At 40.6% G+C, this 21643-nt stretch overlaps 2 protein-coding genes and 1 pseudogene across 2 annotated transcripts in view; 1 reads left to right on the top strand and 2 right to left on the bottom strand.

Moving 5' to 3' along the window:
• RMI1 (RecQ mediated genome instability 1) overlaps positions 1-9608 on the bottom strand; it is a 56699-nt gene extending 47091 nt beyond the window's left edge. Inside the window, exon 1 of the mRNA XM_089662105.1 lies at positions 9558-9608. The gene's annotated coding sequence lies outside the window, so the exon portion shown is untranslated. The remainder of the gene's footprint in view (positions 1-9557) is intronic.
• LOC149436000 (uncharacterized) lies at positions 1551-6381 on the bottom strand (annotated as a pseudogene).
• Positions 9609-10022: 414 nt separating the features above from the next.
• On the top strand, positions 10023-19321 carry HNRNPK (heterogeneous nuclear ribonucleoprotein K). Its single transcript, XM_089662104.1, has 15 exons — positions 10023-10161; positions 13263-13347; positions 13513-13610; positions 13742-13798; positions 14727-14770; positions 15591-15663; positions 15766-15879; positions 16060-16188; positions 16266-16573; positions 16698-16734; positions 17240-17255; positions 17412-17476; positions 17561-17730; positions 18441-18519; positions 19182-19321. Exons 2-14 carry the CDS (start codon positions 13299-13301, stop codon positions 18478-18480), a joined length of 1200 nt encoding a protein of 399 aa, XP_089518230.1. The 5' UTR covers positions 10023-10161; positions 13263-13298; the 3' UTR covers positions 18481-18519; positions 19182-19321.
• Positions 19322-21643: the final 2322 nt, after the last annotated feature.

Genomic DNA, 21643 nt, shown 5'->3' with positions numbered 1-21643 from the left:
TAAACTGAATATACAGTATCTCACAGAAGTGAGTACACCCCTCACATTTTTGTAAATATTTTATTATATATTTCATGTGACAACACTGAAGAAATGACACTTTTGCTACAATGTAAAGTAGTGAGTGTACAGCTTGTATAACAGTGTAAATTTGCTGTCCCCTCAAAATAACTCAACACACAGCCATTAATGTCTAAACCGCTGGCAACAAAAGTGAGTACACCCCTAAGTGAAAATGTCCAAATTGGGCCCAAAGTGTCAATATTTTGTGTGGCCACCATTATTTTCCAGCACTGCCTTAACCCTCTTGGGCATGGAGTTCACCAGAGCTTCACAGGTTGCCACTGGAGTTCTCTTCTACTCCTCCATGATGACATCACAGAGCTGGTGGATGTTAGAGACCTTGCGCTCCTCCACCTTCCATTTGACGATGCCTCACAGATGCTCAATAGGGTTTAGGTCTGGAGACATGCTTGGCCAGTCCATCACCTTTACCCTCAGCTTCTTTAGCAAGGCAGTGGTCATCTTAGAGGTGTGTTTGGGGTCTTTATCATGTTGTAATACTGCCCTGCGGCCCAGTCTCTGAAGGGAGGGGATCATGCTCTTCTTCAGTATGTTACAGTACATGTTGGAATTCATGGTTCCCTCAATGAACTGTAGCTCCCCAGTGCTGGCAGCACTCATGCAGCCCCAGACCATGACACTCCCACCACCATGCTTGACTGTAGGCAAGACACACTTGTCTTTGTACTCCTCACCTGGATGTAGCCACACACACTTGACACCATCTGAACCAAATATGTTTATCTTGGTCTCATCAGACCACAGGACATGGTTCTAGTAATCCATGTCCTTAGTCTACTTGTCTTCAGCAAACTGTTTGCGGGCTTTCTTGTGCATCATCTTTAGAAGAGGCTTCCTTCTGGGATGACAACCATGCAGACCAACTTGATGCAGTGTGCGGCATATGATCTAAGCACTGACAGGCCGACCCCCCCACCCCTTCAACCTCTGCAGCAATGCTGGCAGCACTCATACGTCTATTTCCAAAAGGCAACCTCTGGATATGACACTGAGAACATGCACTCAACCTCTTGGTCCACCATGGCGAGGCCTGTTCTGAGTGGAACCTGTCCTGTTAAACCGCTATATGGTCTTGGCCACCGTGCTGCAGCTCAGTTTCAGGGTCTTGGCAATCTTCTTATAGTCTAGCCATCTTTATGTAGAGCAACAATTCTTTTTTTTAGATCTTCAGAGAGTTCTTTTCCATGAGGTGCCATGTTGAACTTCCTGTGACCAGTATGAGAGATTGAGAGCGATAACACCATATTTAAACACACCTGCTCCCCATTCACACCAGAGACCTTGTAACACTAACGACACTGGGGAGGGAAAATGGCTAATTGGGCCCAATTTGTACATTTTCACTTAGGGGTGTACTCAGTTTTGTTGCCAGTGGTTTAGACATTAATGGCTGTGTGTTGAGTTATTTTGAGTGGCCAGCAAATTTACACGGTTATACAAGCTGTACACTCACTACGTCACATTGTAGCAAAGCGTCATTTCTTCAGTGTTGTCACATGAAAAGATAGAATCAAATATTTACACAAATGTGAGGGGTGTACTCACTTCTGTGAGATACTATATCAGCTGGGTCCACATAAAAAACTTCAAACAGTCTTCTGCAGCTCATTCATTTTCATCTTCGTTCTTGTTTGTTCATGATCTGGAAAAGAAAAACAAGCTTTTCTGCTTTATCAGGGCCCTATTTCTCAATTTAGAGTGAACAAGTTCAAAAGGAAGAGAAAGAAAATATTCTTTCAACGCCAGCAGAAGAGTCCACTGCGGTTAAAAGTGAAATCATTACTTTAAACACTTTCTGAATCCAAGTGTTTAAGTGACTTCCACCAGTTCACTGGTAGAACTTTCTTTACAACCTCATCAGCAAACATATATTTCTTGACTGGTTTCCCCTTAGCTCTGAAGTTTATAATAGTTTGCAGTAGAGATGGATGATTGCTGGATACCCATGTCATGGCTAACTACTCTTCTCCAGCACTTAAGGCTTGACCCTGGTACCGGATATTGACAATGTTTGCGAGAAAATGAGATGGAGATAGTGCTTGTCCCATTTGCTTTTTTAAATCTTGTAAATTTACATTTATCAGTGTGTAGTTCTGTTTTTAAGTGCTCACTCCGTAGCTTCCAAATGTCAACAGCATCAGCAATAAAACAACCATTTTTTCTGAATTTTGTTTAAAGCTTCAGAAAAGTGTTTCAGGATGCTCAGCATGTGTTCAACATTTCTTTTAAACCCAATGTTGAGCATTTTGGCTGTGATAGTGCCATCTATTTTTTCTCGACTTTGCTCACAAACGGTCATTCTGTTAAGCTCAAAACAGTCCACTACAGAGTTCCATTTAACATCTTCTGGGAGCGTTAGCTTGGTTCCACCCATTATTTTCAGAGCTGATGCTGCAAAATGATTGTTACGGAAGTATTTAGCAATTTCAACATTACTCTATCTCTGGGACAAAGAAATCTTTGGCTAGGAGGTGCATCAAATGAACACTACAACCATATGTTATTAGTTTGGTAGTTTCTTTATGTTGTTTGAAATTTTTTCTCATTTTGAACACATTTGCAGCATTGTCTGTGACCAAACTGCGTACATGACATTTTTTTTTCCGCATGTTATGATAACTTTTGCTGCTACTTCTTCTAAGTATGCTGATGTGTGTGCATTTCCTGAGGTATCAATTGTTTCTGCATGGAATACATTCCCTTCTGTTGTTAATCAAGTACATACAATAGGATCATTATAGACATTACTCCACCCATCAAGACTAATGCAGGCCATAGACGGGGAGAAAAACGGCCGATTTTTCTTTTAAAAAACAAAAAATCGGTCGTTCAAGCGGCCGACGTTACCACCAATGGTAAAAAAAAAAAAAAATCGGCCGATTTTCATCCCGTCTACAGCCGGCAAAAAAAGTGTCCCTGCAGAGAGCTCTGCTATTTCTTTGACAGTTCCTTGATATTTACAGAGGTTGCAACAATGTATCTATTTGTATCCATTTAGGATACAGATGTTTTTATTCGGAAACAAATAGATACAATGTTGCAACCGCTGTAAATGTCAAAGAACTGTCAAAGAAATAGCGGAGCTCTCTGCAGAGACACTTTTTGCCGGACTGGAATTCCTCTTATTTTTCATCCTTCTTCTCCTCCTTCATCATCATCCTCTTCTTCATCATCATCATCCTCTTCGTCATCATCATCCTCCTCTTCGTCATCATCATCCTCTTCGTCATCGTCATCCTCTTCTTCGTCATCGTCATCCTCTTCTTCTTCGTCATCCTCTTCTTCTTCGTCATCGTCATCCTCTTCTTCTTCGTCATCGTCATCCTCTTCTTCTTCATCGTCATCCTCTTCGTCGTCATCCTCTTCTTCTTCGTCGTCATCCTCTTCTTCTTCGTCGTCATCCTCTTCTTCTTCTTCGTAGTCATCCTCTTCTTCTTCTTCGTAGTCATCCTCTTCTTCTTCTTCGTAGTCATCCTCTTCTTCTTCTTCGTCATCATCCTCTTCTTTTTCGTCGTCATCTTCTTCATCATCATCCTCTTCTTCATCATCATCATCCTCCTTCTTCATCCTCTTCTTCTTTTTCTTCTTTTTGTCTTCCTCTTGCAGGTCACTGCTCATGCGCAGATTTTTTATCGGTAAAAAATCGGCCGATTAGCCCATTATTGCCGCGAAAATCGGCCGATCGGCAAAATCGGCCGATTTTTTTCCAACTTTACCGATTAAAAAAAACGGCCAAAATATCGAAAAACGGCCGAACAAATAGCCCACGAACGATCCGAAAATCGGCCGATTTTATTTTCGGCCGAAAAATCGGCCGATTTTCGATCCATCTATGGCCTGCATTAGGTTAACAATTTTACCTTCTAGACTTGTTGCACATTGCATAATTTCTTCATCATATACTTTATCCAAGTTTCCCTGCAACATCTAACCTAATCTACTTGGTGGACTGTATCCTGGTCTCAGTGATCGAATCATAATAACAAAGTGTGTGTTTTCAAGCAGACGGAAAGAAGAGTTTGTTGCATAAACAAACCGAGCACTTTTTTCATCAATTAACTCTTTTTCTAATCTGCTGGTTTTTATCACAGACCTACCCATGTAGGTTCCAGATGGTTTCTTTCTTTTAGGTGATATATTGTGGATATGTGTAAATGATGTGACTGATGCACTATCTTGGAGAGATAACTCTGAAACTGCAGAATAAGAGAATGGCAATTTAGAAAGTGGATAGTTTCCAGAATCTTTTATGTTGATGGTGGTTTCACCTAAACAAAAAAGTCAATGCTGTTATTTAATATTTAAACCATGTATGCTTATTATGAATTTCTCATTGTATTCACACACAGTACGGCCTAAAAAGGAATATTTGCTTATTTCAACTCATTTCTATTTTTTTTTACAACTGTATAAAAATGCAGTGACATGCAGTAACAATAACAGATACACACTGCTCAAAAAAATTAAAGGAACACTTTGAAAAGACATCAGATCTCAATGGGGAAAAATACCATGCTGGATATCTATACTGATATGGACTGGGTAATGTGTTAGGAACGTAAGGATGCCCCATCGTTTAATGGAAATGAAAATTATCCACATACAAAAGGACTGAATTCAAAAACACCCTGAAAATCAAAGTGAAAAAATGATGCAGTAGGCTAGTCCATTTTGCTGAATTTCATTGCAGCACCTCAAAATGGTTCTCAGTAGTTGGTATGACCCCCACGTGCTTCTATGCATGCCTGACAACGTCGGAGCAAGCTCCTAATGAGATGACTGATGGTGTCCTTGGGTATTTCCTTCCAGATCTGGACCAGGTCATCACTGAGTTCCTGGACAGTCTGAGGTGCAACCTGGCAGCATCTGATGGACTGAAACATGATATCCCAGAGGTGTTCTATTGAATTTAGGTCAGGTGAGTGTGGGGGCCATGAAATGGTATCAATTCCTTCATCCTCCAGGAACTGCCTTTATACTCTCACCACATGAGGCCGGGCATTGTCATGCACCAGGAGGAACCCAGGACCCACTGCAGCAGCGTAGGGTCTGACAATGGGTCCAAGGATTTCATCCCAATAACGAATGGTAGTCAGGGTGCCACTGTCTAGCCTGTAGAGGTCTGTGCATCACTCCATGGATATGCCTCCCCAGACCATCACTGACCCACCACCAAATTGGTCATGCTGAATGATGTTACAGGCAGCATAACGCTCTCCATGGCTTCTCCAGACCCTTTCATGTCTGTCATATGTGCTCAGGGTGAACATGCTCTCATCTGTGAGACGCACAGGGTGCCAGTGGCGGACCTGCCAATTCTGGTGTTCAATGGCAAATGCCAATCGAGCTCTATGGTGCCGGGCAGTGAGCGAAAGGAACACTAGAGGACGTTGGGCCCTCAGGCCACCCTCATGAAGTCTGTTTCCGATTGCTTGGTCAGAGACATTCACACCAGTGGCCTGCTGGAGGTCATTTTGTAGGTCACTGACGGTGCTCTTCCTGTTCCTCCTTGCACAAAGGAGCAGATACCAGTCCTGCTGATGGGTTACGGACCTTCTACGGCCCTGTCCACCTCTCCTAGAGTAACTGCCTGTCTCCTGGAATCTCCTCCATGCTCTTGAGACTGTGCAGGGAGACACAGCAAACCTTCTGGTAATGGCACGTATTGATGTGCCATCCAGAAGGAGTTGGACTGCCTGTGCAACCTCTGTAGGGTCCAGGTATCGCCTCATGCTACCAATAGTGACACTGACCGTAGCCAAATGCTACTAGTGAAGGGAACAGTCAGAAGGGATGAGTAGGGAAAACAAATTTCGGTGGCCTCCACCTGTAAAACCATTCCTGTTCTGGGGGTCGTCTCATTGTTGCCCACCTAGGGCATCTGTTAATTTCATTAACACCAAAGCAGCTGAAACTGATTAACAACTCCCTCTGCTACTTAACTGACCAGATCAATTTCCCAGGAGTTTAATTGACTTGATGTTATAATCTAATTAAAAAGTGTTCCTTTAATTTTTTCAGCAGTACATATTATTGCTTTAGCATAACAATATCTCATGGCAGTCTGAAAAAATATGAACTAAAAACTGTTTACCAACCTGAAGGTCCTGTATTTTCAAACATGGTCCTTTCACCACAGTACTTCTCATGATGTTGTTTCATTCGGGCCACCAGGCCTTGCATCTCTTTGCTGCATTGCTTGCATTTTGCAAGTATACCTGCTCTACCCATGGGTAGAGGAACTTCATTAAAATATTCCCAAACTGGGTCTCTTTTATGGCCTGCTCCTGCTGCCATTTTGCTCCTCAAGGGAGGAGTAAAGCACTTCAAGGTATGTGCTGAAAGATCACAAGGTTTATAAGCTGCTTAGGTTTCACTTTTATTTTTACTGCTTGCCCTTCCTCCTCACACTTAGGCTACTTTCGCACTGATCCACCGCAAAAACGCATAGGCATTTTTACCACGCTGAGCGTTTTTTAAAGGACACAGGACTTAAAAACTGCACCAAAAATGCTTCCCAGAGGTGTTTTTGAGGCGCTTTTCAGGCATTTTCCATTGATTTCAATGGAAAGAGGCGTTTTTGGGGCATTTTTATTTAACGCACCAAACACACCCCAAAGATGCTGCAAGCAGGAATTTGTACACCGCACCGCAATTGCAATGCCTCAGTGTGAAAACATACCTAGATATACATTCACATACATAGGGAAGAATTTTTCTTGAGCTTTTCAGGTGCTTTTTTTAACCGCAAAAACGCTTCAAAAACTCCTCAGAGTGAAAGTAGTCTTAGAGCCTGGTACAGATGCATATTTCTTCAATCATACAGTTTGTAGCATACATAGATTTGCAAAACAATGGGATAAAGGAATATTCCTCAACTTTGTTTTATCTCATGGTTACTGTGAAATTGTGTGAATGCATCAATGCAGTGCATGTTATCTCAGCTTGCAGAGCTTGGATTCATTGAATGAATTGACCAAAAATTTAAATATTGCAGAATATACAGCCTCATGCTACATAACTAAGCTCCATTTCATGCTGAATAAACTACATTATTAATGTATCTTAAATAGAAAACTATCTTTAGATAGATTTTTACTCCAAACGTTTTTTATTAAAATAAATTTGATAAAAATAAAAAAAAATCCAATTTCAATAAATCCGATGCGCGGTCATGCAACGCTGTACATAAATAAAATGTATGTCATTTTTTTCCCCACAAATAGAGCTTTTTTGGTGGTATTTGATCACCTCTGTGGTTTTATTTTTTGCGCTATAAACAAAGTCATTTTTTAAATTAAAAAAAATATATTTACTTTATCCTATAAAACATATCCAATAGAAAAAAAAATTAAAATTAAATTTAATCAAATTTAGGCCAACATACATTCTGTAACATGTCTTTGTTAAAAAAAAAAAAAATCCCAATCAACTTGTCTACGAGAAATAGTGTCTACAAATGGCAGTATATATACTGCAATTTTCATTTTTTTTATAGTAGTAATGGCTGCGATCAGTGACTTCTTATAGTGGACTGTACCGGGCATTCTGACACTGGGGGGAAACTGACATCTCCAGGGACACAAATACGGTGATCAGTGCTCATAAAAAGCACTGACATTGTACTGACACTGGGCAGGAAGGGATTAACATCTGCGGTGGTCAAAGGGTTAACGGTGTGTTGTGCTTACACTGTGTGCTGTTTTACTAGGGAGAAATGCTGTTTGTCTCTCTCTGCTGTGCAGAGACACAGAGCAGCATGTCCATGCTGACAGAACAGAGATCTGTGTTGTTTACACACAAATCTTTCCCCTCTCAGCTTTAGAGGCAATCAAGTGCCGGGTGAGAATCGCCAGCCGGGAACCGGTGATTGACATCCGCTGCAACCAATGGCAGCGCAGGTAGGGTGGTGTACGTGCCCCCTACCCAGAACTGCAAAGTCACGTATGTATACTCTTAGATTGTAAGCTCCAAGGAGCAGGGCCCTCCAATCCCTCTTGTATTGAACTGTATTGTTGCTGTATTGTCTCCTGTTATATTGTAAAGCGCTGAGCAAACTGTTACATAAATCTTGTATAATTTACATGGTTTGCTGCAGAGCAGCCGCCCTGTAGCAGTATATGTGCTATAGGGCAGTAAGTGATTAACGCAGGGGCATCACACTGATGGCCCACCAGCTGTTGCAGAACTACAAATCCCATCATGCCTCTGTGGGCATGACTGTGGAGAAGAGGGTACCACTAGTTCTCCTGTATGGGGCCCAGGCAGCTGGGTGAATCGGATGTGGGCAGGGAAGGTTATCGGCACGAGGGGGCAATTACTAGAACAGATCCACTGTATGACTTTCTCTGCAGCATCTGAAAGGTGGATTCTCCTTTCCCTTCCACTAGTTTTCAGCTCCTGCCGAGAAAGTCATGCAGGGGTTCGGTTCCAGTAATTGCCCCCCACCCACCAAGACGATCACTATTCCTGTACACATCTGATTCACCCAGCTGCCTGGGCCCCCACAGTGCCGGCTTCCCTCCTCTCCTTCCCACCAACAGCTGCAAACACACAATAGGATCCTTCAGGATGGAGAGTGCGGGGGAAAGGGTCCGATAACTATGATTGGTACTGATCACTCTGTGTTCATGCATAACTGAAGCATAGTAAACAGATTTTTAGGGGTTTTTTATTTTTGGTAGTGGGCCTTGTCAGGTTGGCTGTATGGGGCCCTGTGGTTTCTAACAGCAGCCCTGCCTGTGGTAGTCATGCTTATAATTATCAGCTTTGCAAGACATCATAGGACTTGTAGTTCAGCATCCCTGTGGAAGGGATGCTTTTTTCTTCCACTTTGTCTTAACTGAACAACCAAGCAGTGTGAAAGGGCTCTAAGGCCTGATTCACACCTATGCATGTTGCAATGTGCTGCGAGAAAGTGTCCCTGACCGTATTCAAAAACACAGCGGCTGAAAATGCATCAATGTGGACGTGTCCCATAGGAAACCATGTTAAATGGGTTGCAGTGTTTTTCTGCAAGACATAAAAGGCACAGAATGCATAGGTGTGAACCAGGCCTAAAAACAAGCAAACATAGTGCATAAAGCGCAGTGCTTTCCATGGTCATTGTTGGTGCACACAGGCCAAAGCATGGTGTCGTAGAGGGGCCAGCCTCTGGTAGCTATGTCCACTATTGCTTCATACATTGGGAACAAGAATGGAGCACACAATAGACAGCTCCTTGTCCTGGGGCAGCCACAAAACACACATCTCCCTCAATGGCTGGCAGCCTTCATGTTTGCTGAGTACTGGTATCTATCGCGGATCATACACACGTGGTATGTATAACACTGCCATGCTGTCGATACATAGCCGGGGGGAATTGCCGGTCTGTATACGGGCACTAAAAAAAGACAAAGCCGGTTTCCGTTTATTTAGACCAAACGGTTTCCGAGATTGGTTTTACCCGCACCCGGCTCCCGCGCTACACTCACCCGCTGGCTCACACGAGGCGCCAACAGCCAGTCGGCACACGCTGATTGGACGAGAAGCGCCTAGAGCGCGAGGCCAAGCCACGTTTATCGCGAGTTTTCCATACTCCCCCGCCCCACTACCATCCGTTCTATTGTCTTAGCAACGGGCTCGTTTTGCCCCTGGAACAAACAATTGTAGCCTCGAGGCCTGCACCAGCACCGTATAACCCACGTACACGTTCCCCTTTACTAACAATTCGCACTTCGCCTCACGCCTGTTTCCAATTCCCACATAAAGGCTGTTCCCCTCCCCCCTGGCCTTCCATATTCTTTTATCAGGAATCTGGAAGCGGCGTTACGTAAAATCTTTTCATTTCCTCCACCTCGCTAGGCTTTTCATTCAACCTAGCTTGAGCCACACGGCTCCCCATCGACTGGGTAGGCGTGGTTACTGTTGATTGGCTTTCCGCTCGGCCAATTGGCCACGTTGCTGTTTTGCCAAACCAATCAAGACTTGCAAGGGGAGCCGGGCGCTTATTAGCTCTATAGGTTGCGCCCTTGTGTGGTTTCATCTTGTGCTTCGGCCGCGCTGGTGGAGTGAGCTCGGGAGCGGCGGAGTAGCGAGGTGAGTAAAGGGCGCCTTGGCGGCTCTTAGTGCCCGGTAAGGACAGTTAGAGGCTCTCTGCTTAGTATAGAGGCACATGTTTAGATTTTGGGGTATTTTATTGTGCGTCACTGCTTCTGGGCTTCTCTGGTCACTAGGCTTTTGTCTGTGGCGGGCTTCTCTGAGAGAGCCTGCTGTGAGGTAACGCGGAAATAGAGTGAGTTATGGCGACCTCACATCCCAGGGACCCTTTTTTCGGTCACTAGAGCAATATATTCGATAATTCGGAGCGGCTCGTATTACCAGACCATGACGCGGCTAATATGGCAGGAGGGGTATGGTGTGGTCAGGGACAGGGCCGGGTTTCATTATACAGGGGGCTGGTGTGTGTGGGTGCGCTGTGTACGACGGGAGGGGCGCTATTCTAGCCGAGCCGGATGTTTCGCGGGCTTGGTGTGCGCCTAGCCGCCGCCATGCTGTCTATCCGTCTTCTCTCTCGCAGTCACAAAATGGCTGGTGGCGGAAGCTTGCGGCAGAGGGGCGGGGCCTGTGTAGCCGGTGTCCTGGAGCTTGTAGAGCCCAGACAAAGGAGGCTCGGGGAATCGTGACTACAAACCTGCGCAGCCTGCTTCTCTACATCCTATTGTGTGCGGCCACGTTCCCCTCCCCCCACGTCTATCCACAGCGCCCGGCTTCTTCCCAGCCGCACGACGGAGTCGCGTTTTCTTCCGTAAGTTCGGTGTGTACATGTGCCTAATACTTGGGTAATGGCATGCGCCCCCGGCACCTTATAAGAAACGAACTCTGCTTTTATTTGTACAAATCTACAACTAAGATCAGCGATCAGGGCTGGTTCACATAATCATGTGTTCTGGATGCATTTTGCATGTGTTTTTAGGCCTGGTTCACACCACAAAAATGCACTCCAGATCCTTTCCGGAAATGTTTATGCATGTGTGATTTTGATGCATTCCAGTGTGCTTTTTGTTTTTGATGAGTTTCAGGATACTTTTTATTTTTTTAATTTTTTACAGGTCCAGCGTGGGTTTTATGCGGTTCTGTGTGTTTTTGCTGCATTTCACCATGTCTGAGTAGAATCCAGTGCAGAAAAAAATGCAGCATGTTTTGCCTGGGTGCACACTGTGGTGCTGGTCACTGCATGTCATTTGCACAGGAATCGCACCACTTTACTGTGAATTACAGGCAAATGTTCGGTGCGATTTGACTCATGCACTTTAGCGCAAGTCACATTTGTACCTTTTTGTTCCTTAAATCTGCACCTGAATCACACTGCATGGGTGTACTCACCCATGCAGTTGTGTTTTGCGATCTGTTTTAGGGTGCCATTAATTTATCATTTGACACCCGCACCAGATCGCGTGAATGCGTTTCCAATGCGGTGTGGGGGAAACAGCGTTTCCCGCACCGCATTGGTGTGAACCTGATCTTTACTTTTTTTTTTTTTTTCCCTGGAACTGACTGCACCAATGGACTACATGTGTGAATTGGTGCTTTCTCTTTCTTGTATTTTGGCACATGAAAAATCTCAGGACAGTGTGTTGCAGTGCGTTTTTAGTGCATTTACACGCTTTTCTGCATTCCCGATGTATTCCGCACAGAACAAAGCAGCAGGTTCTGCTTTTGTTGGCTGTACCAGTGTGAACTAGGTCCATTGGAATACATATAAAACATTTTTGATACAGTCCAGCGCATTTTTATTCTGCATCTGGTGGCGAACCAGACCTTAGGATTAGTTGACGCTAGAAACGCAGTTCGGGTGTTTCTGCATGCCTGTTTTTGATGCGTTTAATTTTTTTTTTCTTTAAAATAGAGACGTGTGTTCTGCTGCATTAGTGATGAGTTTTTGCTGCGTATCAGTACAGTTCAGTGCAGAAAAAAATGCTGCATATTTATTTTTTTTTTCCCTGTTGCACTAAAATTGACAGTACTGGTGTGAACTAGGCCATTGGATCCCATACAACCTACTGTTTGTTTTTATGCGGGAAAAAACTGCACTGGGTTGCATCTGGTTCGTGTCTTTGCGGGGGGTTCCTGCAGTGGGTCCACACCTATTGCCACAGCCACCTGCGCATAAATCCACACTGGATGTGTACGGGTACTATTAATCCTATTGGTACGTACTGGAAACCACACTGCACTCGCTGTGCAAAGATTTCTAAAACTGTATTTCCCAGTGTTTCAGGAGGCACAGAGCCACTTGTGTGTGTGTGAACCTAGCCCGAGCCTTGGTTCAGATATGTGCAGCTCTGCGAGACATGGTTTGTGAAGGCATGGCAATCCATTCATCTGATTGGGCTACCGTGCCACCTGAAACACAGGGAAATGGTCCCTGCACTGTTTTTGGAATCGCAGCCTGAACAGGAACTGCAAGTACAGAGTGGTTTCCAGTGTGGGCAGCTTGCCTACATTGCACTGTGCGGCTGCCTGAACAAGTGCAGCCCTGCAGCAGCAGTCACCCGCACAGGGTAGCCTTGGTGTGCAGAAAGCAGTTGTTTGTTAAGAGTTTTCCACAGAAGTATAAGCTATCTGTGAAGGTTCTCATTCATTCAGTTTGTAGTGTATAGCTAGTAGTTGATTATGTTCAACTGGATATTTGTTCTGTATTAAGATATTTGTCCACACCACCAAGTAACTTCTTTCCTTCAAATTATATTTAGAAATATACTGTAACATTTATAAACATGTGGGTAACTTGCCTCAATTCAGTCCCCATGGAATTTGTCGAGGCAGATATTTGTTGTCTGCGAACATAATGGGAGTAAAATGTTACACATTTATCAGCTTTTTTTTTTTATGTATCCAAAGGACATAAAGCAGCCATTCTGAATATATCACCATAGGGTGGTGGGGGTTTTTGCATTTCAAGTTATATACAGGTTTGAATGATTGGACCCTGAACCCTTAATCAGACTTGCAGATTAGTGAGTTTGATGCAGGTAGATTTTCATAGGTTGGCAAGCTCGTAATGTCATCTAGAAGTCCCACCCACCGTATTGTTGTATTATAACCTTGTCGAGGAAGTTAGTTTGCTTCATAGTGTGTGTACAGCATGTGTGTCAGAAAGATATCAACCATGATCTCTTTTGAATTGCAACTTATAGATTGCTGCCACCACTTTAAAAGTTCATTGAAGGAAGATGGAGACAGAGCAGGAAGAGGTTGAATTCACTAACACAGAGACCAACGGTAAGACCTATATTCATCCATGTTTTTTTTTTTTTGTGATTTTGATGTGTGGTGCTTTGTATTGCAGAATTATACAATATTTTGCTATAGTTTATTTTAATTTATATACTGCGACTTGTGCATTATTTAATGTGTAGTATTCAGAACATTTTTTTTTTTTTCCAGGTAAACGTCCAGCTGAAGACATGGAAGAGGAACAGGCTTTCAAGAGATCTAGAAATACGGATATGATGGTTGAACTACGTATCCTGCTGCAAAGCAAAGTATGTTTGCTATTTATAAATGCAAAGAAATGTTTGCAGTTGCAGGAACACAACTGTGATTATAGGAGGTAGTTTATTGGATGTAATTTGTTTTCATTGACTTGCATAATAAACAAATGTTTCTCTTTCAGAATGCAGGGGCTGTTATTGGTAAAGGAGGCAAAAACATAAAAGCACTTCGGACAGACGTGAGTGTTTTTAACATACCTTGGTGATTTGTTCAATGTTTTATAGTTTTAACAATTTGCAGACAAGGTTCACCATAGGAACACTTTATTATTTCTTTAAAATATAGTAGCTTTTAGCATCATAATCCTAGATTTAGGCAGCTTGTGTTCCAGAACTTGTATGTTTTCAATGACTATATATTTTTAATGACTTATATATTTGTCATGTTAAATAGTATTTATATACTTGGCATACATTAGGTTTTAGCTTTTAATTTTAACCGTTCAGTAGGTCGACTCTTGTGGTTAGACACGTGACTAATCTTTCTACATTGTTACTATGCAGCTGCAAAGCAAAATTTTCAAAAGCCCTGAGGACTTGTTGTTTTCTTACACTGATTGTTTTCAGCTTGCATGTTTCAAGTGTAATGTTTCACATAAACCATCTTATTTACGTTGGTAATGTGCTAGGTATTTTCCTTTTTGGAGAATTCACAACCCCTCTAAAGATTGAGGCAATGTGTCTACACTCACGAGCCAGCCTGCTATAGTTAGACGACATATGATGCACCTACTGTAGATGTTAAATGCCTTTTTAAAGTGCTGTCACAGTAGATAAGTTCATTTATTGTATTACAGTATGCCTTAGTACCATAAAGTTTAATTGAGAACTGACTCTAGTTTGTATTAAATTAAAATGTATTGCTTTTCCCCCCTTTTCCCTCTCCTTGTTTTTTTTGGCCACATATCTCCGTTGCCCATGTACTGGATCGTCTTGCCCCTGCGTTGCCCATCATGACGGCCCATCTACCCCTGAACGCCCATGTGAAAACCCTGGTTGGCTATGCCCAAAAATGTGCTCGTTGCCCAACGGGCACTTTTCCTGACATCTTCTGATTGAATGCCCATGCCCAATGCCAACATCCACGATCGCCAATGACCAATGCAGTACAATGCCAGTGTTTCAGTCCCAGACAGCAGTGGCCCCGAGCGGTATGTCCCAACAGTTTATGCCTCACTGCCTGATTAGAAAGAGAAATGTATTATAACCTGCCTTTTAATATGATTAGTTTTCCCCTACATAGTGTTTTATTTTCTGTCTTCTTTTTCCCATTGAATTTTTTTTTTTTCCTGTCTCCTTCCCTCACTGATCTTCTACGTAAGTTATGGTCTTTGGATCCACTAATTTCGATAGAAAAAGGGGAACAAGCTTAGCTTCAAAATTGTTTATTTTTCACATTATACATGTAGCTGTTTTCTAAGTTTAAGTGGTTTCTGTCTTCGTGGCCCACCTGACTCCTTCAGCATTGCCTGTTTCATTTTTCTTTTCTAATGAAGTGCTAACTCTTAATCACTCTTCACTTCACTTTTTATGTTGCTTTTTGTGTTTATTCTCTTCAAAGCCCATTAGTATTTCAAGTTTTAAGTGGTTTCATCCATATAATGTCCACCAATTGCATTTTTCAACTTTTCCCTGAAATCCGCAAGTCTCATTTTAAATAGTAAGGGTTTCCTAAAATAGTGGTGACGGGGAATATGATCGTTCACTTGTTTCCAGTTCTGTGCCTCCTTTTTGCCCGCTTAATCTTAAGTCCTTCCAGAGTCCCCTTGCCTTACCAGCATCTAAATATTTTGCTACCCAGTTGCATTGAAATTAGAAGAAAAATATAAAGAAAAACACATGCATGTGTACGTTCTTTAAAGAAAAGCGGTTTGATTGTGATACTATTCTTATTTTTATTCTTGCTGGGGGTGTTAACTTTTTTTTTCTTTATTATTATTATTCTTGTCCCTTTTCTGTCATGTTGCGTAGTATACTGAGTATAAGTGCAGACATTGAAACAATTGGAGAAATATTGAAGAAAATCATTCCTACATTAGAAGAGGTACTTTCTTTCCTTTTTTTTTTTTACTGGGTTATGTTGTGTGGATTTTTTTTTTTTTGTATTAAAAATAAGTGCCAATTTTTATGAATGTATTCTTTGTAGTACCAGCATTACAAGGGAAATGATTTTGATTGTGAGTTGAGGCTCTTGATCCACCAGTCTTTGGCAGGAGGCATCATTGGTGTTAAAGGTGCAAAGATCAAGGAACTTAGAGAGGTAGGTTTTTTTTTTCCCCATATTTGAAAACTTGATCGTTTTACATAGATTTCCTTAGTCATTTTGTAGTAGTGTGTGTATATGAACTAGTTTTATGACATCTCCACGTAGTAAATGTCAGTTAACACATGCACAGTTCACTTTAGTTAGTTTGTAAACCATCTATATTACATTTTACAGAATACACAGACTACAATTAAGCTTTTCCAGGAGTGTTGCCCTCATTCTACAGATCGTGTTGTGCTTATTGGAGGAAAGCCTGATAGAGTGGTTGAATGCATTAAAGTCATCCTTGATCTTATATCTGAGGCAAGTTTAAATTGCAAAGTTGCTTTTATACCTTTCTATGTATTTCGTATGTACTTATAATGGTTTTGCATCTACAGTCACCTATTAAAGGCCGGGCTCAGCCATATGATCCTAACTTCTATGATGAGACTTACGATTATGGTGGTTTTACAATGATGTTTGATGACAGACGAGGCCGACCCATGGGTTTTCCTATGCATGCAAGAGGTGGCTTTGATCGAATGCCTCCTGGTCCTGGTGGCCGCCCCATGCCTCAGTCAAGAAGAGACTATGATGATATGAGCCCAAGACGAGGACCCCTCCCACCTCCTCCAGGTCGTGGTGGCAGAGGTGGCAGCAGAGCACGTAATCTTCCTCTTCCTCCACCCCCACCACCAAGAGGAGGGTAAGTACTGTTGAGTGTGTGTGGTTTTGTTTTTCTTCTTTCTTGGGGGGGGTCTAGAGCAAACTGCATATTTGCTTGTGGTTTTAGCCATTGTCTTATAAGTGTGTGGGTTTTTTTTTTTTAGGGACCGTAGAGGGAGACCTGATCATTATGATGGAATGGTAAGGTGTTTTTTTTTTTACTTTTTTTTTTTACCCCTTTTCTACGTTCTGTTAAGAATGTGAAATCACTTGCAGTACTATTGTATATGGAATGCTTTAGAGTACAGGGCAGTTTTTCTCTATTCAAACCTTGCAATTTAGCATTTTGACTTTTTTCATCTTTGTTAGTAGTGTAGCAGAATTGTAGCATTTTACCTGTGTGTAAAGTACAGATTTATTGAATTTATGTGGTATGTGCAATAGTTTGATATCTCATAGGGCTAAAATGTTGACATGTGCCCCATTGTCAACCCCTTCTACAGTCTGTTAATAAGGAATTCATTTAACAAACATTCAGAGGTATTCAGAACTATTGAAGCTTTCAGTTAAAAAAAAAAAAAACAAACAAAAAAAAAACAAATTGTATGTGGTGGGTGCAAAGACCTTTTTAGCATACTGTCTGTAATCTGGGGTAAAACTTACAATTTTTTTTTTTCCCTCTTTCCCCATTTATCTCAAACTGCAGGGTGGCTCAGGATATGGTGAGTAATCCTTACTATTTTTTTTTTTTTTTTTTTGTCTTCAGAGTTGATATTCTAAATCTGGGGGGTGGGGTGGGGTGTGCAGTCCTTTCTACTGGTACTGTATATATGAAATATGTACACTATGTAGTGTAAATAATTCTTTTTCACACACAGGTCGTGGATCATACGGTGATATAGGTGGACCTGTCATAACCACACAAGTAACAATTCCAAAAGATGTAAGTGTGCTTTTCATGTTAAAATATACTCCGTGCTTATTCAGTTAATTACTTGTGGTTCACAGTTTTCCTTCTGGGCTTTAGTTGGCAGGCTCAATTATTGGAAAAGGAGGGCAAAGAATTAAACAGATTCGCCATGAATCCGGAGCATCAATCAAAATTGATGAGCCATTGGAAGGATCGGATGATCGTATCATTACCATCATAGGCACCCAAGACCAGATACAGAATGCCCAATACTTGCTTCAGAACAGGCAAGTACTAGCATGTTGATTGTGTGTATATATACATTTTTAAAATGTTACACTTAACAATATCTCTATGTAGTCGTTTTTTTTGTTTTTTTGTTTTTTTTTACTGCCTTAACTTTTTTCCCTTTTTTTTTAGATTTTCCTTCTCTGGTATATACTAATTTTATAATGTTGTCAGACTAATTTTGCTTCACAAAATTAACAGCTCTACTTTCTGTCGTGAAACGACTGCAAAAGATTTGTTAAATCAAGATTTTATGAATGTTCCTGTAGATTAATTTTAAATCTAGAAGAGATCAGTGGAAGTTGGTTTAGTTCTGTGTGGAAGACTAGTGATTTTGTTGTTTTTAGATAACGGCAATGACAACAAATCACGGTCTGCCATATGGCACAGACCATGCCTCTACAGGACATGTTACAATGGGTTTTGATTTGATGTCATGATGCAGCGTTTCACAGCTTTCTCCTATTTACTAACCACTTGTTTTCTGCTTTATATATAATAGCATGTTTTAGCGTGTGTATATATTTTTTCTTTAATTTTTTTTCCTGTAAATATTACTAACTCCTCATAATAACCATACCTGTTAACTGCATTATATATTTTATTTTTGGTCTTTCTCTCCCTTTTTTTTTTTTTTTTTTTTTTTTTTTTTTTTTGTTTAAGAAAATGCACTTACAGGTTCTAATGCAAGGTTTTCTTTTTTTTATAGTGTGAAGCAGTATTCTGAAGATTATGCTTATGGGTTTTGACTTCTAAACATTGAGAGGCACATGCTCAAGGGTTCTAATGTAAGATTCTCTTTTTTTATAGTGTGAAGCAGTATTCTGGCAAGTTTTTCTAAGACTAGTGAAGAATGAAGGAATCCTACATCCCTTTTTTTTTTTTTTTTTTTTTCTTTATCTGCGCTTCTGATTAAAAAAAAAAAAAATTATAGTCAACATTCCTCTGCTTCATAGGTGTAATACAATTGAGGCATAGACAGACTGGCGTTTGATATGTTATGGCCTAGAACTGAAACAAAAGCAGTTTATATATATTTTTTTTATATATATAGTATTGTAGCTGGAACAATCCAGTATTAAGTGGGGCATCTTTAAAAGCCGTTTTCATGATCTAACTTTTGGTGTTTTGGAGATTTGTTTTTAACTGATGGATGCTTTATCTGATTTTGTATGTTAAAGAGACCTACCAGTTATCAGTATCCCACCCCAGTGTTGGTGGAAGTAACTTGTTTTTGTAAAAAAAAATTTTATTTTTTTTTTGTTTTGAAATAAATTTAGTGAACTGTGGGTTTGTTTTTTTCCTACTTGCCTTCACATTTTATCTATAGATAAGAATTTGTAGACTTGTAGCCTGAAATAGCTTCACTTACTAAAAGATCCACCCCCTTTTTTCCCTGCACTGTTTCCATAGATTCTCCAGTGCTGAACATGTTTTCTTTCTTTTACAGGGTTAAAATATGGCTCTAGTACAGACAATGCTTCAGCAGAAGAAGTGATCACAGAGCAGTGCTGAAATTTAGCTCTTTGCACTTGAGTCTGGTTGTTTTACAGTAATTTCTATTCTCACAATAAAACTGTTTTTTTTTAATGAGGTTATTTGTCTGTTTCTGAACTATAATTTTCAAATCTAGATGGGATTTTCGATTCTCTAACTTTTTTCTTTTTTACTCCCCCATCCTCCAAACATTTGAATCGGTTTGCCTATTCTCAGTCTATTTAGAGTAATATAAGGTTTATTCTACAACTACACAATTGTACATGCTGTGTCAATTAATCGGGCACTAAAACGTACATAACGGTGCGATGAGACTTGAATGTTTTCCCCCCATTTTTAGATTTGAAAAGCTAAATAGCCTTCCATGTAAGGTTTGTCAAGTGCAACGTATGCTTAACTTCATCACTGCCTGGTTACCTCTTTCTTTTTTGAGCATGGAATGCCTGTATTGTCACAGAGAATGGTTAGATATGCAAGACTTTCTTTTCACACATTTAAAGTAATGTTACAGTTAACAGCGTAGCCTTTTTAGTAGAGGACTTTGGGAACAACCTTATTTTAGGCAGCTTCTTTAGTGACCCTGGAATATGCAGGAACAGTTTCACAAGGTTACATCTTGGAGGGTTGTCTTTCTAGGTTCTTCCCCCGGGAGGCAACTGCATTTTGGTTACCTTACACAACTTAGTAAACAATGTAATCTGTTATTCCTAATTGGGCTAAGCCTTTGTGCTTTGTTTTGATTTTTGTGTATATCCAGAACAAAATATGAATTTCTTTTTCAGGCTTAAGTGGATTCCAAAATATTTTGTTTAGAGCAGCTACAATGAAAAACATGGAATGCTTTCCTCCTCTTTTCGTTGCTTATGGATTACAAACCAAGATCTGGATCTCTGGATGCATTTAATATTAACCAGAAGCGCTAAGAATCCACAATCTGCGGAGAATACCCCAACTCCAAGAGAATTGTACAGAATTAGTAGAGCTGAATGAATATAACTGCTTTATGTTAAAGATAATTATATTTTTTTTGTTATGTTCCAAGTTTAGTTATGACATGGAGAATGAAGCTCAGCTTAAGCTGTCCTGTGCAGATCTTGATTGATGGGATATCTATTGATTTTTTTTTTTTAAGGAGCAACTAAAGTTAAATTTTTTTGTATATTCCAACAACTTTTTTTTTCTTAATTTTAGAATCTTGTGTTTTGTGGGTTTTCCCCTCCTGAAATGTCTGTTGCAATTGGGGATTTTGTGTTCACTGTAACAATGTGCCGACTGTACACATTGCTGTTTTTATCACTTTTACATTGGTATGTTGTAACTGAAAATGGTCACTTGTGTTAGTGTATTGAGATATGACCAGCTGTGCTCTCAGTTTTTATCAATATTAAAAGTTTAAAGGATTTTTTATTCCTTTAGATGTAGCCAAGTGCGCAGTGAAACATTTGTTTATCTGACTAAACAACAGAATTGAAATTTAAACTAGCAGTTGTCTCTTGCATTCTGTCCAGTATGAAGATATTAGCCAGTGCTGTAGGTCTTCAATAGGTAATTAAGGAATGATTTTAGTATACTTGTGAATTCTCAAACTAATTTTCCAGGTTCAGGTTAAAAGCAAATAAAAAGTTGTAGCACTTGCATCAATCTTACTGTGCCCCTCCCCATCTTTTCAGGTTTCAAATAAAAATGGGACACTTGGGGTTTCAAGGGTTGTTTTTTTTTTTTCCTTTTTTCTGCCAGTAGCAGTCAGTAACAATTCATGGGCATAGTTGCTAAAAGCTGCAAGTATGGGTGCTGTGAGAAATTCTGAGTGTGAAGTCATGGGGTGGTTTTAAGCTTTCTGGAAAGTGATGTCTAGTGTCCACTTAAATGTGAATATGCAAACTTGTTAGTGGTTAAGTGATTGAAGAAAAGGCAGAATAACTCATAGGGCAGGTTGCTGAAAACAGAAGTGCTCTTTTAATTGTTTTGGTCATGTGGCATCTTCATCCCTATATTAACTTGCAGTAAAGGTATTTTTGTCAGCATTAAATGTACATTTTCAAGGGAGGTGGGGTTTTTTTTTTCTTGTGTTTTTTTTTAAAAAAAAAAATTCTCAAACTATTTAAAAAAAAAAAAAAAATGCACACCAAGGATTTTTTTTTTTCTTTCCTACTTCAGAATGGTTGATTCCTGCCCAGAACCACTTGAACATTTTAGCAATTTTGTCTCGCAGCTAAAGGAAATGAAATGCTGCATAAGGTTTCTAATAGTGTTTAAATACCTTTCTTTATTGTACAGTAGAGGACATGGGCATCTTCAGCATATAAATGAATCTGTTATGATTTGAAGATCTGTATCCTGTACTGTGCTCCCAAGAAAAGTATTTTACAGGTATGCAAAAAATAGTTGTGATCTCTACACCCTGGCTCCTGTGTC

This window comes from Staurois parvus, unplaced genomic scaffold (assembly GCF_062004578.1).
Source record: "Staurois parvus isolate SC_StPar_1 unplaced genomic scaffold, SC_StPar_1.0 ptg001432l, whole genome shotgun sequence".
NCBI lineage: Eukaryota > Metazoa > Chordata > Amphibia > Anura > Ranidae > Staurois > Staurois parvus.
Note: the sequence above shows the minus strand (reverse complement) of the source record. Positions and strands in the feature narration are given on the sequence as shown.